General features: G+C 48.0%; 1 protein-coding gene across 1 annotated transcript; it reads left to right on the top strand.

Moving 5' to 3' along the window:
- The first annotated feature begins 562 nt into the window (after positions 1 to 562).
- Positions 563 to 13531, top strand: DGUOK (deoxyguanosine kinase). Its single transcript, XM_081921391.1, has 7 exons — positions 563 to 664; positions 2005 to 2117; positions 3210 to 3397; positions 3859 to 4006; positions 6501 to 6616; positions 11327 to 11426; positions 11627 to 13531. The coding sequence occupies exons 1-7, from the start codon at positions 613 to 615 to the stop codon at positions 11690 to 11692; spliced, it is 783 nt and encodes a 260-aa protein (XP_081777517.1). The 5' UTR covers positions 563 to 612; the 3' UTR covers positions 11693 to 13531.
- Positions 13532 to 15169: the final 1638 nt, after the last annotated feature.

Below are 15169 nucleotides of genomic sequence, written 5' to 3'. Positions count from 1 at the left end.
GACTCCGCTAACCCAGAAATAGTGCTTCAGGTTAAGAACTTTGCTTCAGGATGAGAACAGAAATCGTGCTCCAGCGGCAGCAGGAGGCCCCATTAGCTAAAGTGGTGTTTCAGGTTAAGAACAGTTTCAGGTTAAGAACGGACCTCCGGAACGAATTAAGTACTTAACCCGAGGTACCACTGTATCGCAGAAAGGCAGAGTTTGCCGAATGGCACCCTTTCTGCTCCTGAGCTGTGAGAGGAGAAGTGGACTCCCTCGAGCTTTTTTGTTACAGGCTGCAGGGAGGGGAGGTGGCTACGGTACCGAGCCCCACAGGGGGGTCTTACTCCCGAGGAGACATGCACGGGGTGGCGCTGCAGGCGCCTGATCCTCTCCAAACATGACTCCAGGGTGCCGCACTCCCTCCTGCCCCGCAAATGGCCGTCCGCGGGAGTACTGCTGCCCCGAGCTGGCGGAGCCCAGGGCCGGAACAAAGTGAACTGGGCCCCTTTGGGCTTGGCGGGCTCCGGAAAGACACGAGCGACTTCGGCAGGGCGGGGGCGCAGGCGCAGTAGCTGGACTTCGCCTCCCGACAGCTGGGCGCTCGCTAGCTCGCTGGCGCTGCTGTGCGCGATGGCTGCGGCGCGGGAGGCCGGCAAGAGGCTCGCCATCGAAGGAAACATTGGTAAGGGGTCTGGGGAGGAGGCGCGGGAGGAGCTTGGGGGTCCTTTCTTCCATTGCATGTCGGCAGCGCCACCCTGCGATTTGGAAGCGCCCGTCCAGCCGGGGAGGGAGGAGGAACTCTGCACTTGCTCAGAGGCAGCCTTATCATTGCCTTGGTCGCGCCAGGGCTCGGGCCCTTGCACGGTTGCAGGATATATGCCTTAGGAGCAATGCTCCGCCCCATTCCCCGTCTTGCACCAGTTGGGGAAGACGCGCAGGCTCGGGCTTTGGCGAGCCTCCAGGGAAGATCTTGGTTAGGTGGTGATTTATTTATTTACTATATTTCTATGCTGCTTTTCATTCAGATGAATAGCAGTCAGTTACAAACAGTAAATAACATTCCAAACTCAACACAAATCGTATAGATCAGATAACAAATCATAAGTAAAACCATTACAATCCATATTGCACCATCAACTCAAAAGGTTAAAGCATGAACTGGTGCCTCCGCGAGTGTTCAGAAGTGAATGGAACTTGGTGGTGGTTGCAGGAGCGCTGTTAGGTTGGGCGGTATTATTATGCCCCATAATATGCAGAAGGGGAGTGGGGCCAGGGTGAGGTGCCTGGTGGGTCACATGCACACCATACGTTTGAAGCACATGGCATCCGAATCCTGGGAACTGTGGTCGGTTAAGAGTGCTGGGTATTGCAGCTCCTTGAGGAGCAAACTACGGGTCCCAGGATTCTTTATCCAATGAAGCTGAGTGTTGGAAGATTCAGGACAGGGGGGAAAAATGTCCTCCTTCATGCAGCATGTAGTTTAACTATGGAACTCGCGTCCACAGGAGGCAGCAGTGGTCACCAACTAGGTGGCTTTAGAAGAGGGTTGTACAAATTCATGGAGGGGAGGGTTGTTGATAGGTGCTGGCATCCAGAGTCGGAAGCAGCAGGGCTTCTGAATACCAGCTCCTGGAAGCCACACGAGAGGAAAGTGCTCTGTTGCTTGAATCCTGTTTGCAGGCCTCACAGGCATCTGGTTGGCCCCTGTAAGAACAGGTTGCTGGACCAGATTGGCCGGATTCCAGCAGGGTCTTCTTCTTACGTTCGTATTTTATTTATTTCATAAATTTTACACTGCTTGACTGAAAACACCCTCACACCCTCAGAGCTGTTTGCCAGAATGATTCTTAGGGGGAAGCCGTGTGCTCCAAGTGTGTAGTGTGAATGTTACATCCCATCTCCATGGCTCATTCTCTGCACAACGTAAGCAGAATGAGGTTGCTTTTCCTTTTGCTGATATTTGGAAACACAGTATAAGGAGTATGTTGGCTAATGGGCATACATGCTTTTTTGCTCCGCCAGCTGTGGGGAAGTCAACGTTTGTGAGAGTGCTCAGAAAAGCCTTTCCAGAATGGTCCATGACCTCGGAGCCAGTGTCCAAGTGGCAGAAGGTTCAAGCTGCTGGTCCCCACCAGGTAAGAGTCCAGATGTAAAACTTGTTAGGTCTGTAAGGAACTGAGCTATTTTGGTTCAGAATATTGTATTCAATCAACTGGGAGTTCTTCTTCAGTTCAAGAATTCTGAGCAAAGGGGAAACTTGCCTTCTTACCAAAATAATCATTCAGATAAAATAACCATTCACTCTCGCGCAACTTCCTTTGGCACCAAAGAGTAGTCACCCTCTTTGTGCTAAAGCAGGCTTCCTCAAACTCAGCCCTCCAGATGTTTTGAGACTACAGTTTCCATCATCCCTGACCACTGGTCCTGCTACCTAGGGATCATGGGAGTTGTAAGCCAAAAATATCTGGAGGGCCGAGTTTGAGGCATAGCTGTCAACGTTTGTCTTTTTTTAAGGGAAATTCCCTTATTCCGAATTGGATTCCTCGTAAGAAAAGGGAAAAGTTGACAGCTATGGTTTGAGGAAGCCTGTGCTAAAGGTTATAAGAACAGTAGAGCCTGCCAGATCAGGCCAGTGGCTCATTGAGTCCGGCATCCTGTTCTCACTGTGGCCAAGCAGATGCCTGTGGGAAACCTTCCAGCAGAAACGACTACAAGAGCAGCCCTCTCTCCTCCTGTGGTTTCCAGGAGCTGGTGTTCAGAAGCCTTGCTGCCTCCAACTGTGCAGGCAGAGCACAACTGCCATCATGGCTTATATAGCCACCAATAGCCTTATCTTCCTGAATCTTCCAATATTTGGCTCCCCTGAATTTTAGTGTTCTGAGAGAGAAATATTTCTGTATCCACTTTCTCCATACTATGCATGATTTTATAGAGTTGAAACAAACTTCTATAAAGATTTTTTTAAAGACTCCACCCATCCCCTAGGCTGTTCCTTATGTGCTTCCATTTATCCCAGCTTGCTGGTTGGGACTGAAAGGAGTCCAAAACATCTGGAGGGCACCAAGTGGGAGAAGGTTGAGCTGGAGGGAGGCGAAGAGAAGAGGAACCTTTCAATATCTTCACATGACACAGGCCCTGCTGTGGCGTCCCCCCAGAAAACTTTGTTTTGTGGTTCCTGTTCCGTTCGGTTCTTAAATGTTTGTCTCTTAAATTATTCCCCGTCACAGGCCTCTCCATCTCAGAGCTTTGCAAACCTGCTTCAAATGATGTATCAGGAGCCCTCGCGATGGTCCTACACATTCCAGACTTACTCATGCCTGAGTCGGCTGAAGGCGCAGCTGGAGCCTCTGTCTGTGAAGCCCCTGAAGATGTGGGACCACGTGCGGGTTTTTGAGAGATCTATATATAGTGATAGGTATGGTGCCACAATCTTGTTCGTGACGTTGGCAGCAGCAGCAACAGTGAGATGGGGCCACAGGCCAAGAGAAGTGGGGAGATGTTTGCCTTTTGAAAGAACTGTACATCCCCTTTTGAAATGCCCTCAATTATTCAGTGCCCCCTCTCCATGTGCAGAGTGCTCTGCAGTTTCTTCCCACTCTTGCATTGTTGTTGAATGTCCTTGCAGTTCCTTTCAACTTATAATTGGGGAAACTAAGGATGGTGCCCCCTTAGCAAGGAAAGCTTTGCCATTCCTTCCACCGGAGCCTCTTCCTTGCAAGGAAGAGGAAAACCTTCCATTTTGTAATGATGAATGGATGCCAATTGCAAATACAATATTTGGGAAGCTTGGCGGTTTCGCATTTATCTCTGACTTGCCTGTTCTTCTTCCTGTGTTTGTTGCTGTGCGGGTGGTTTAACTACAAGGTCCTCCCCCAGGTACGTCTTTGCCAAAAACCTGTTTGAGATTGGCCACCTGGCAGAGATTGAGTGGGCAATTTACCAGGACTGGCACACTTTTCTCCAGCAAGCATTCGGGGACCAGCTTGACATCCATGGCTTCCTTTATCTACGGGCACCTCCAGAGGTAACTGAAAACCTCTGTTATATTTATTAGACACTTCGCCATCTCCCACCCTCAAAAATGAACGTCAAAGGGATTTACAAAAATGAAGATTGAAAGCAAGTGTTAGGCCAGATGGTCCACTCCTGTGGGAGACTGCCTGCTACATCTCGGTCTGGGTCATTGCTCTGGCTGCCTCACCTTCTACTCAACTGAAGGATGTGAATGGATCCTTCAAAGTTGGCGCCCTGGGTGCACCTTCTCCCAGTCAGGAAGCATGTCCGTGAAGGTTTGGGTGGGCTTCTTTAATCATAGGATTTTAGAGGTGAAAGGGACCCAGTGGGTCACCCCCTGCAACGCAGGAATCATGACAAGTTTTGACTTGTATACATCAGCAGTGGCTCTGCTTTGTTAGCCCAGGGGCCACATTTTGTACCAGCAAGTTCTCCAGGGGACGCAGTATGCATTAGGCATTGTCAGAAAAGTCGGTGTGATGACCAACACACCTGTGCATATGTGTGCGCACACATCAGAACACCACGCATGCAACACACACCACACCACTGAGCACTCATGCAGAGCAGAGATTGTGAAGGAGGGGGTGGTACTGGGTTGTTCCAGCTAAAAACACAGCAGTTTCCTCCATTGCAACCTAGAATGTGTTTCCAATTCAAGAGGGAGAACGGAGAAGACCATGGAAAGGGAAAGCCACGAGAGAGTTAGTGTGGCCAACCAGGTGCCTTTGGGAAATCCACAAGCAGGATTAATAATACAGTGGTGCCTCGCAAGACGAAATTAATCCGTTCCGTGAGGCTCTTCGTATAGCGGTTTTTTCGTCTTGCGAAGCAAGCCCATTGACAGCTTAGCGGATTAGCGCTACAGCTGTCAAGCGGCTTCCAGCGATCAGCTGTTAAGCGGCTTATCAGCGGAACAGCTGATAAGCGGCTTAGCGGCTTAAGAAAAGGGCGAAAAAAGCGAAAAAAACCCGTGGGGGGATGCAAGATTTTTTTCGTCTTGCGAAGCAACCCCATAGGGGAATTCGTTTTACGAAGCGCCTCCAAAACGGAAAACCCTTTCGTCTAGCGGGTTTTTCGTCTTGCGAGGCGTTCGTCTTGCGGGGCACCACTGTAACAATAATAATAACAACAACAATAATAACAATAATAATATATACCCCGCCCTCCCCGGCCAATGCCAGGCTCAGGGCAGCTAACATCAATAAAATCACAGTAAAAACATAATAGGGGGGAAAGAAAGGGGGTCGGGAAGGAAAAAAAACACCCCAATTAAAATACAGGTTAAAATGCAATTTAAAATGCAGCCTCGTTTTAAAGTAGCTAATAAATCAAGACCATAAGGGGAGGGAAACATAAGGGTCAGACTGAGTCCAAACCCAAGGCCAGGCAGAACAGCTCCTTCTTGCAGGCCCTGCGGAAAGATGTCAAGTCCCGCAGGGCCCTAGTCTCTTGTGACAGAGCGTTCCACCAAGTCGGGGCCAGTGCTGAAGAGGCCCTGGCCCTAGCTGAGACCAATCTAACCACCTTGCGGCTTGGGACCTCTAAAGTGTTGTTATTTGTGGACCTTAAGGTCCTCCGCGGGGCCTACCAGGAGAGGCAGTCCCATAGGTACGAGGGTCAAGCACAAGACACTCTCCCCTCCTGTAGTTTCCAGCAACTGATATTCAGAACCCTTTAGCCTTGTAGCCATCATTGCCTTCTGTGGGAGCAAGTTCCATAGTTCAACTCTGGGCTGCATGAAGAAGGACTTCCTTCTGTCTGTCTAGAAACTTCCAACATTCATATTCATTCGACGTTCAAGAGTTTTATTGTTACGAGATAGAGGGGAGGGAAAACCTTTTATCTATCCACTCTCTCCACGCCATGCATAATTTTATAAACTTCTATCCTGTTGCCAGTTACTTACTATTTCTCTGAACTAAAAAGTCCCAAGTGCCAGTGGCGTAGCGTGGGGGGTGCAGGGGGGCCTGGCCGCACCAGGCGCAACATCTGGGGGTTAGAGTTCGGGGGCGCAAATCCACGGGTTAGGGGGCGCAAATTACTTGCCTTGCCCCGGGTGCTGACAACCCACGCTACGCCACTGCCAAGTGCTGCGACCTTTCCATGTAAGGGAATCGCTGCATCCGCTTGGCTGCTGTTTTCTGAAGCTTTCCCAACTCTACAATATCCTTCTTGAGGTGAGGACTGTACACAGGTCTGTATTCCAAATGTGGCCTCATCATAAAATTTGCATAACGGCATTACGATACCGACAGGTCTATTTTCAAAGCCTTTCCTAATGATCCCTAGAATCGAATTTGCTTTTTTTTGCTGCATTCTGGGTCTATAGAAAGTCATTTGGGGCTGGATCAGGTTTGCATTGTTTGCTCCACTGGTAAACCTCCTTAGGTGTGAGAGTGAAGTGTGCCTCTCTGGCCGAACAGGAGTTGCTGGCTTTAAGGCAGTGTGGGGCTCTGGCGCTCATGGCACTGGCCAATGAATCTCCCTTTCCCTCCTTTCAGATCTGCATGGAAAGATTGCGCCAAAGAGGGAGGCCTGAAGAGAAGGAGGTCCAGCTGCGCTACCTGGAGCAGCTTCACACTCAACATGAACATTGGCTCCTGGAGAAGAGCACAGAGTGAGTCACAGGCGGAGCAGCAGAGAGCTGGCTGCCGTGGGAAGGCAGTTGTGGCTCTGCAGGCAGCGCCTGCTCTTTGCTTGAGCCTCTTCTTTTTGGTCCCACTCGGCTGTGTCATGTGGCAGGTGTATGCTGGTGCCAGAGCACCCACTTGATCCCACACGGAAGAGAGAGGCAGGCAGCCAAGCCACAGTTCCCATCACCTGGAGATGAGGATGAGGATTTGCATCTCACCTTCTTCTGAGTCAGGATTTGCATCCAGGTCTCCCAGGTCTTTGTCCAACACTTTAATTGCTGCTAAACATTACAGCTGTTGGGCTATGATGCAGAACAGCAGCAAGGGCAAAAGGAACCAGGAAGTCTTGGTAGCACAGAAATGGGTGGGCTAGAGACCACGAGGTGCAGGAGGGCAGCTGTGTACAGACGGGTGCTGTGTCCTGGGCTGTGCACAACTCAGGCCCCAAAATAAGATATGTGGCAGGCAACATGTGGAAGTGGGCCACGGGGTATTGTAATGGCTCTAGGGGTTGCTCGTGCGTAAGTTGTCGCCACTCCTGGCTAGGTTACCTGGGTGAACCCTTTCTGTCTGGACAGCCCTTCACTTCGTGGCTGTCTCAGTCGCTGGCAGAATCCGTCAGTGGGCGTTTCTTGAACTTCTTCCAGCAAAGAAGTTCTTTGACGCCAAGTCTCCTCCTACTCTCCCTGCGCGGAAGTCTTCTGCGCAGGGAGGGTGTGGGCAGCGGAGGACCCGTGCTCTCCCTGCTGGTCTCCGGCAAGGAGTCCTGGAGCCTCCTCTCCGATTCCCCGAATCTGCCCCCCTTCTTCACTGGTGTTATGCTGATTTCCTTCCCCAGCAGATGGGCTGCCTCTCTCCCTACTGGGACACTCTCCGGCATCTCTCTGGAGCCTTCCCTCCACCTCTGGCTCCGATGGCAGTTCCCTGACAGGTGTATTTGCCATTCGCTTCCCAACCAGAATCCTTAACAGTCTCTTGCTCACCAGACACAATTAGTGGGCTGTGGATCACTCTAGAGCAGCTTTCCTAACAGTAAGTCAGACCTGATCCAGATTACTCTTTTATGATTAATTTGGGATTACTTATTGGCAGAATTTTTATCCTTTCCCATTGTCACAGTTCACAGGCCACTACTGTGTTAGTTGCAGTGTTGTTGCAAACCAAAGAGAGGCTGGAAGTTTCCGTTCTGTAGTGGGAGTGATGTAGCTCAGCCTGCTCCAACTTTGTGCCCTCCCCATGTTTTAAGCTGCAACTCCTATCAGCTCCAGCTAGCATGGCTGTTCTCCCATCAACTTTGGGGCACTGGCTGGGGCTGATGGGAGTCGAAGACCCAAATCTCTGGAGGGCATCAAGTTGGGAAAGGCTGCTCTAGGGATTAAGTCGTCATCATCCTTTATTTTTTATTCATTCTGTTCCATTTATGAATGCTTCCTGTAGTCACTAAGAATAAAAACAAGTTTGTATATTTTAAACAAGTTCAAATCCAATGCATGTACAGACTGGGATATAAATCTCTACTGCACTTCTTTTAAACCTGCAAGATGTATTTTGCATGCTTTATTCTGAACACATTACTAGGGTTTTCCAGCTGTTATTTAGCAGGAAGAGAGGCAGGAAGGAATTATTGTTGCTTTACACCAGCAGTTAAGGCGACTACAACTTCACCCCTCCACCAAAAAGCAGAAGAGACTGTAAATTACAGGTGCCCAATGTTATCTTCCGTGCTGTTTAATCAGTAAACACATCTGACAGCCTTGCATATTGTGCTCACTTGCTACTGAGCTTCTGGAATCCAGTGAGTCTTTGGGTGGTGATGACTTCACTCAGCTGAGCTCTCTTCCCACACAGAGCCTGTCCATCAATTTCTGAACCTTAATCAGTGGAAGCAAAGCAGATGAACTTCCATGTTTTGCCTTGGTCTTTCACCCACAGTCCTCTTGCTCTCAACCTTTAGTTAGTCATGTCCCTCTTAAAGAAGAAGTGTGTTTTCCAGTTCTACAGTATTAGTTTTCAGAACCAAGCTTTTTTAAAGCTTACATAGTTGTATAGTACGGGCAAAATCAGCAGAGTAACTGTCAAGCACGATCAGAACATGGGACTATCTGATCTCCCCTTTCCACTGCTTGTGAATTCTAAAGATTTAATTCATTTTAAATGAAGCCCAATTCTATATCCCTACTTACAGTGGTACCTTGGGTTACAAACACTTCAGGTTACAGACTCCACTAACCCAGAAATAGTACCTTGGGTTAAGAACTTTGCTTCAGGATGAGAACAGAAATTGCATGGTGGCGGCGCAGCGGCAGCAGGAGGCCCCATTAGCTAAAGTGATACCTCAGGTTAAGAACAGTTTCAAGTTAAGAACGGACCTCCGGAACGCATTAAATTCTTAACCCGAGGTACCACTATACTCATACATGTGGGGCACTCCTCCTTTTTTATTCTGACATGTTTCTTCTTGTGATGATGCAGACATTTGCCCAAAACTTTGTCTCCCTCTTGCATGTAATACTAAACTGTAGTCAGAAACAAACAATGGCTTACTGTGCATTTGTGTGTTCATCCACACAGTTCAAATTGCACCCACCCTTTGCCAAGCTGGGAGTAAACAAAACCACAGTGCTGGCTTAGCATTTTGTGTGAACCAGCATTGGTAGTTTCTCTCCAAAGAAACTGGTAAGTCAAGAACAAACCTTGACTTCCGCCCTTGCTTTGTTTGGGTTAGTGTTTGCACACAACTCTAACCCAGCACTGCTGTTTGTTTCTTCTCAGTTGGCAAATGGATGAGCAGAGTGGTTGTGATTTGAGCAGCACGTATCAGCTTGCTGGCACATTCATAGTAAACTATAGTTTGTTTCTGACCATGACTTACTGTTAGGTGAAAGCCAGGCCATTAACTAGCTTGTCCCATCCTTCCTCACTATAGCCGGTCACTACAAACACACACCATTCCCTGTATCCCAAGTGAAGGCAAATAGTGAAAGCAGAGGTTTGGCTTGCAGTGAGGTGACCTGTGGTGTTGTGAGCCTCACTGTTACCTTAGGCGAAGATGTTTGGGGCTGAAAGACGGAGGCAGAGCGTGGGTGCATGGAGGCTAGATTGTTAAGTGAGCACATTGCAGAAAATGCTTGCTGCTTACATGATGCAGAAATTAAGGCAGGCACCTTAAGTTACAATTTCTGCATTTTGGGATGTGCGTGATGGAATTAGAAAGTGCCTTAAAAACGTGTGTTTTTATCTGAAGGTAGAATGTATTTGGCTTTGTTTCAAGGAAATCCATTGAATTATATGAGTCATGGTGACGGTGCAAGGCAGCAAAATTTAGCTCCACTGTGGGTGTATAATAGTTAACATCTGCACTATGCTTTAAGATGCTGAAAGCTCTATCTCTGTGTAATAATCTGTAATCCTTGCGTGAAGCTGCAAGAGAGGCTGTTTTATAAAATTATTGCTGGTTTTATTAACTTCACAGTGTGATCAACAGTTCAAGGAGTAGATTTGGTATACTGTATAGTATAAGCCAGGGACATGGGTGGCGCTGTGGGTTAAACCACAGAGCCTAGGCGGTTCGAATCCCTGTGACGGGGTGAGCTCCCATTGCTCGGTCCCTGCTCCTGCCAACCTAGCAGTTCAAAAGCACGTCAAAGTGCAAGTAGATAAATAGGTATCGCTCTGGCAGGAAGGTAAACGGAGTTTCTGTGCGCTGCTCTGGTTCGCCAGAAGCGGCTTAGTCATGCTGGCCACATGACCTGGAAGCTGTACGCCGGCTCCCTCGGCCAATAAAGCGAGATGAGCGCCGCAACTCCAGAGTCAGTCACAACTGAACCTAATGGTCAGGGGTCCCTTTACCTTTACCTATAGTATAAGCCACTTTTATCTCCAAATTGCTCTGGGATGGCAATATGGTAAAGCTGAGGATTACAACAGGGGCAGGAATCTTTGGGTCCGTAGAGAGAATGCGCCCCCAGGCCTCTGTGTCTGGCCCTTGGAACTTTCCCCAGGCCATGCCCCTCACTGACCCTGCTTCACACCCTTTTTTGGCCTGGCTGGAATGTAAGCTTGAACTCTTGATTGTCTGGATGGATGATGGAGGGGTGTGTGTGTGTGTGTGTGTGTGTGTGTGTGTGTGTGTAGAAGCTACCCACCACTGGGAGCCAGTGTGGTGTAGTGGTTAGGAGCGGTAGTCTCATAATCTGGGGAGCCGGGTTCGCGTCTCCGCTCCTCCACATGCAGCTGCTGGGTGACCTTAGGCCAGTCACACTTTGAAAGTCTCTCAGCCCCACTCACCTCACAGAGTGTTTGTTGTGGGGGAGGAAGGGAAAGGAGAATGTTAGCCGCTTTGAGACTCCTGAAGGGGAGTGAAAGGCGGGATATCAAATCCAAACTCTTCTTCTTCTACTACTACTGCACAAAGGTAAATTTTCCATTCATTCCTCTGTCACCAGTATGTTACCCCGAGGAGATTGCCTAAAGGGAATGTGGCCCCTGGTCTCAAAAGGTTCCCCTTGCTCTGCTTTCAACAACCTTGGCATGTAGGCACTGAAGGAAATGAGGTGAATTAATGAGACAACTCAAAGTCAATGCAGATGAGATCATTCAAGGAAGTGAGCTGAACTACCCACTGTAACTGAAGCCACAATATTGATTGTATAGTGAAAAGAATTAAGGAAATAACATTCTTATTGCCCCCACAGGATTCATTCTGAAAACATAAGAAATGCTCCAGTCTTGCTGCTTGATGTCACAAAGGATTTTGAGGATGACACAAATGAACAAGGGAGGCTTATGTCCCAGGTAAGATTTCACTTCTCTGAAATGTGAAAGCTTTGGTATAATGCACAAAACTTGCATATTCTTCCATCAGATTAAAGTTGGCACCGCAAGCTACCAATTTGCCTTAATTGTGTGTCTCTTATTCCCTGGAACTAACATGGCAACAACTGAACAAACAATTGTTTGGATTTTATTTGAAGATCTGTTTCCTCTTTTTGCAGGTGAAGACTTTTATAAAGACTCTCTCAGGGGAGGCTTTCCCTTCTGCGTCTACCGCTGCCTCCTAGCCCAGGATCTCACAGCAGGCTCCACTGAGTGGATGGCCACCAAGAGAAAGCAGTCCTTAATGGTCAACTCCATTGGGAGTTAACAGCTCGGCCAGGTCAGAGGTGCTTGCAAGAATTAAAGGTCTCTCTGCGCACTACTTGCAGGGGAAAGAAGCCCTCTGGGCAGCAAAATCCCAACCTAGTCTACAGATAGAAAGAAGAATTGCAACAGGCGAAAGAGAGGGATGTTGGGGGCAATTTCACTTGGGCTGGGTGAGCTCAGAAGCCACGCAGAGGCCTCTGTTTGGCCAAGTGAGAGATCAGTCCTCTTGCCTGGAAAGGGCCTGGCAGGGTGCTCTGCCACGTGAGAGAGTGGTAGCCCATTTAATACATTTGGGCAGTGGTGCATCTACTTAGTTTTGTTGGTACTGGCTACCAGTGGCTCCCTTGCCATGATTCTGGACCTGCTCCCTCCCCAACTTCTGCTGCTGCATTTTCTCAGGGTGTGGAGTCTCAAGTTCTTGAGTCTATATGCGCCCTCAATTCCTGCTACTTACTGTGATGTGGCGTGATAGCAATAGACACCTTGGGCTCACTTCTGTAATATATTATTTTTAAGCACCCTGCACTTAGACACCCACCTGAGTTTCCTAGGCACTGCAGGACCGTCTAACAGTGCCCAGTTCCTGTGCATCTGCACACCTTTCCATTGTCTGTGCATCAATAACCTCCCCCTTGGAGAAGAGAGTTTGGAAATTTATTGACACTGAAACAATTCAGGGACCGACCGAGGAATCTGGAAGGTTCAGAGTGTGAAGAATAGACTGAATTCTGTACAGTTGTGTTAGCGTCTGTATGTGACAGATGTAAAAAAACCAGACATGTACTTGAGTTTTTCAAGGGGCTGTTGTCTCTTCTGCTGCTTCCCACCCCCAGTGCAACTCTTACCTATGTGATGGAGGCCTCCTGGGCTATAGCATCTCTGTGCATGAAGGCCACTGCATGGTTGATGTCACACACAAATATAGCAACTGTACGTTGTTTTCGAGAATACTTTTCACCCTCTTTATCTGCCTTTATCACATTTCCATGAAATTTATCAAGTTTATCCTACAACTATAGCCCTCTTCATTCATTGCTTGTGCAAAGGGGGAACATGGATACAAAGGTTTTATTTTTTTTGTAGATTTTCCTTCAGCACAAACATCTGCAAAGTTCCTTTTAAAAGAAATGGAATAAATTGGATGTCTATCTATGAGCAGTCCAGTTTAAAGTTTAAGATAGCCCTGTGGCATAGTATCTTAAGACGCTAGAGGCGCACACATCACCATGAATTTTGCAGAGAGGATATGAAAAGGATGCCCAGTGCCTCTGTGGATAGTAAAGTTCACAAAATTGACTTTGGGAAACTGGAATATGGATGTCCAAGTATTTTTGTCCATGCATGTTTCATCCTTTTCTCCTCAAGAAATAGTTCTGTTGCGTTTGATGTTGCCTTTCCAAGCCTCAGTAAACCTATATATGCAAATTCATCAGCAGTAGATGGAATGACGTGTCACCCCTTTACTTTTTGTACATAGCATTAAAATTCATGCACCAATTATAAATAAGCAGCAGTACAAAACTCTCCCTTTTTAATGCATTGCTTTTTACAATCAACCATTCATTAGCTTTTAATGATTGGTGTTGTCAACATTTAATTTATCACTCTTCTAATGTATAAAATTACTGTATTTTTTTTAAGGCTGCTGTGTGTGATTATAGCCTGTGTCCAATGGTCTGTTGAAGTTCAGAGATTCTGTTTCCAAAGCTGCTTGCAGTATCCTTAGAAAGTTTTGGAGAAACCATTTCTGCCACTGGGCTATTGTCCTTATATACTCAATTGCACTGGGGGCATCAACATTTACTGCAGCTGAAGAAATGTGAAGGGGGGCAGCTGCTGGAGATCCCCTCCTCACAGTGTTCTTGAATGTTGGGTCCCTGGGTGTGGTTGGATTCTCAATTCCCATCATCCCCAGACAGCTTAGCCCAGTGGTCAGGGAGGAGTAGTCTGGAACACTTTTCTCCTTTATTTTTTTACTACATCCACTTGATAGTTTCTGTCCCTGCGCAAGGATGTTGTTGGCATGTTGCAAAATCCTCTGGTTGCAGCCCTCTTTGTGTTGCTTCTGTGTAAACATGCAGTTGACCCTGAAGACGCACATGCTTCTTGGAGTTGAATGGGAGCAACCACAGAAGTGGTGTCAGCCATGTAGACTCAAGCTCATCTTAAGCCAATTCTAAAAAGAATTGACTTCTGTGTTCTAGTCTTCTACTCATCTCAGCCTCCCTCATTAAGAGGAAGGCTGCTTCTGTACCGCTATAATGTGCTTTTTAAAAGATTCAGTACACTGATAAACCTTTCGTTTGTAGATAGCTGCATTCTTCTTGAATTTGTAAAATGCTCCAGTTAAATCAAGGTCCGTATAGTTAAAGCTCTGGTTTTCCCAGTAGTGATGTATGGAAGTTAGAGCTGGACCGTAAAGAAGGCTGATCACCGAAGAATTGGTGCTTCTGAATTCTGGTGCTGGAGGAGACTCTTGAGAGTCCCATGGACTGCAAGAAGATCAAACCGATCCATTCTTAGGGAAATCAGCCCTGAGTGCTCACTGGAAGGACAGATCCTGAAGCTGAGGCTCCAAGATTTTGGCCACTGCATGAGAAGAGAAGACTCCCTGGAAAAGACCCTGATGTTGGGACAGATGGAGGGCACAAGGAGAAGGGGACGATGGAGGATGAGATGGTTGGACAGTGTTCTCGAAGCTACAAACATGAGTCTGACCAAACTGCGGGAGGCAGTGGAAGGCAGAAGTGCCTGGCGTGCTCTGGTCCATGGGGTCACGAAGAGTCAGACACTACTAAACAACAACAGTTAAATCAGTAAAACAAGTAACTTTAAAACACGGAGAAAGGGAGTAAATAAAAGTCTGCCTTCCTCTCGTGACACTAGAACTTGTAGACTGTTGGAAAACAAGCCTTCTCGGGAGAAGCTGGCAACTCTCCCAGGCTCTGGCTTGTTTACCGGTGACCTCCCTGGCTGCAATCCCCACAAGACCAGGGTAGATCTCGATAGTCATTCTTCACACACTAGGGAACCTGCTCCCACAGGAGACAGTGATGTCTACCACACATCCTGGCTCTGCTCTGCCTCCGGCGTTGGAGTCAGCAATGCTTCTCAATACCAGTTGCTCAGTCTAAGCCACAGGAGGGGAGAGGGCTGCATGCACTCATGTGCTCCTTGTGGGTTCCCCACAGGCATCTGGTTGGCCCCTCTGAGAACAGGATGCTAGGCTAGATGATCCAGGAAGCTCTTCTGATGGTCTTAGTTCTTGTTCTTAGTTCTTGTTCTTGTTGGGGCAGCAGAGGCTGGGGGAGGGGGAGAGTGGGGATGGGCAGGAGACCCCCCCCCAAGACACTGCTCTCTGAAGAGAAGGGGAGAGAAAAGCCTTCAACAGCCCC

This window comes from Podarcis melisellensis (genome assembly GCF_964234715.1).
Source record: "Podarcis melisellensis genome assembly, chromosome: 8".
Classification (NCBI taxonomy): Eukaryota; Metazoa; Chordata; class Lepidosauria; order Squamata; family Lacertidae; genus Podarcis; species Podarcis melisellensis.
The sequence above is the reverse complement of the archived record's forward strand: the minus strand, read 5'-3'. Positions and strand labels throughout refer to the sequence as shown.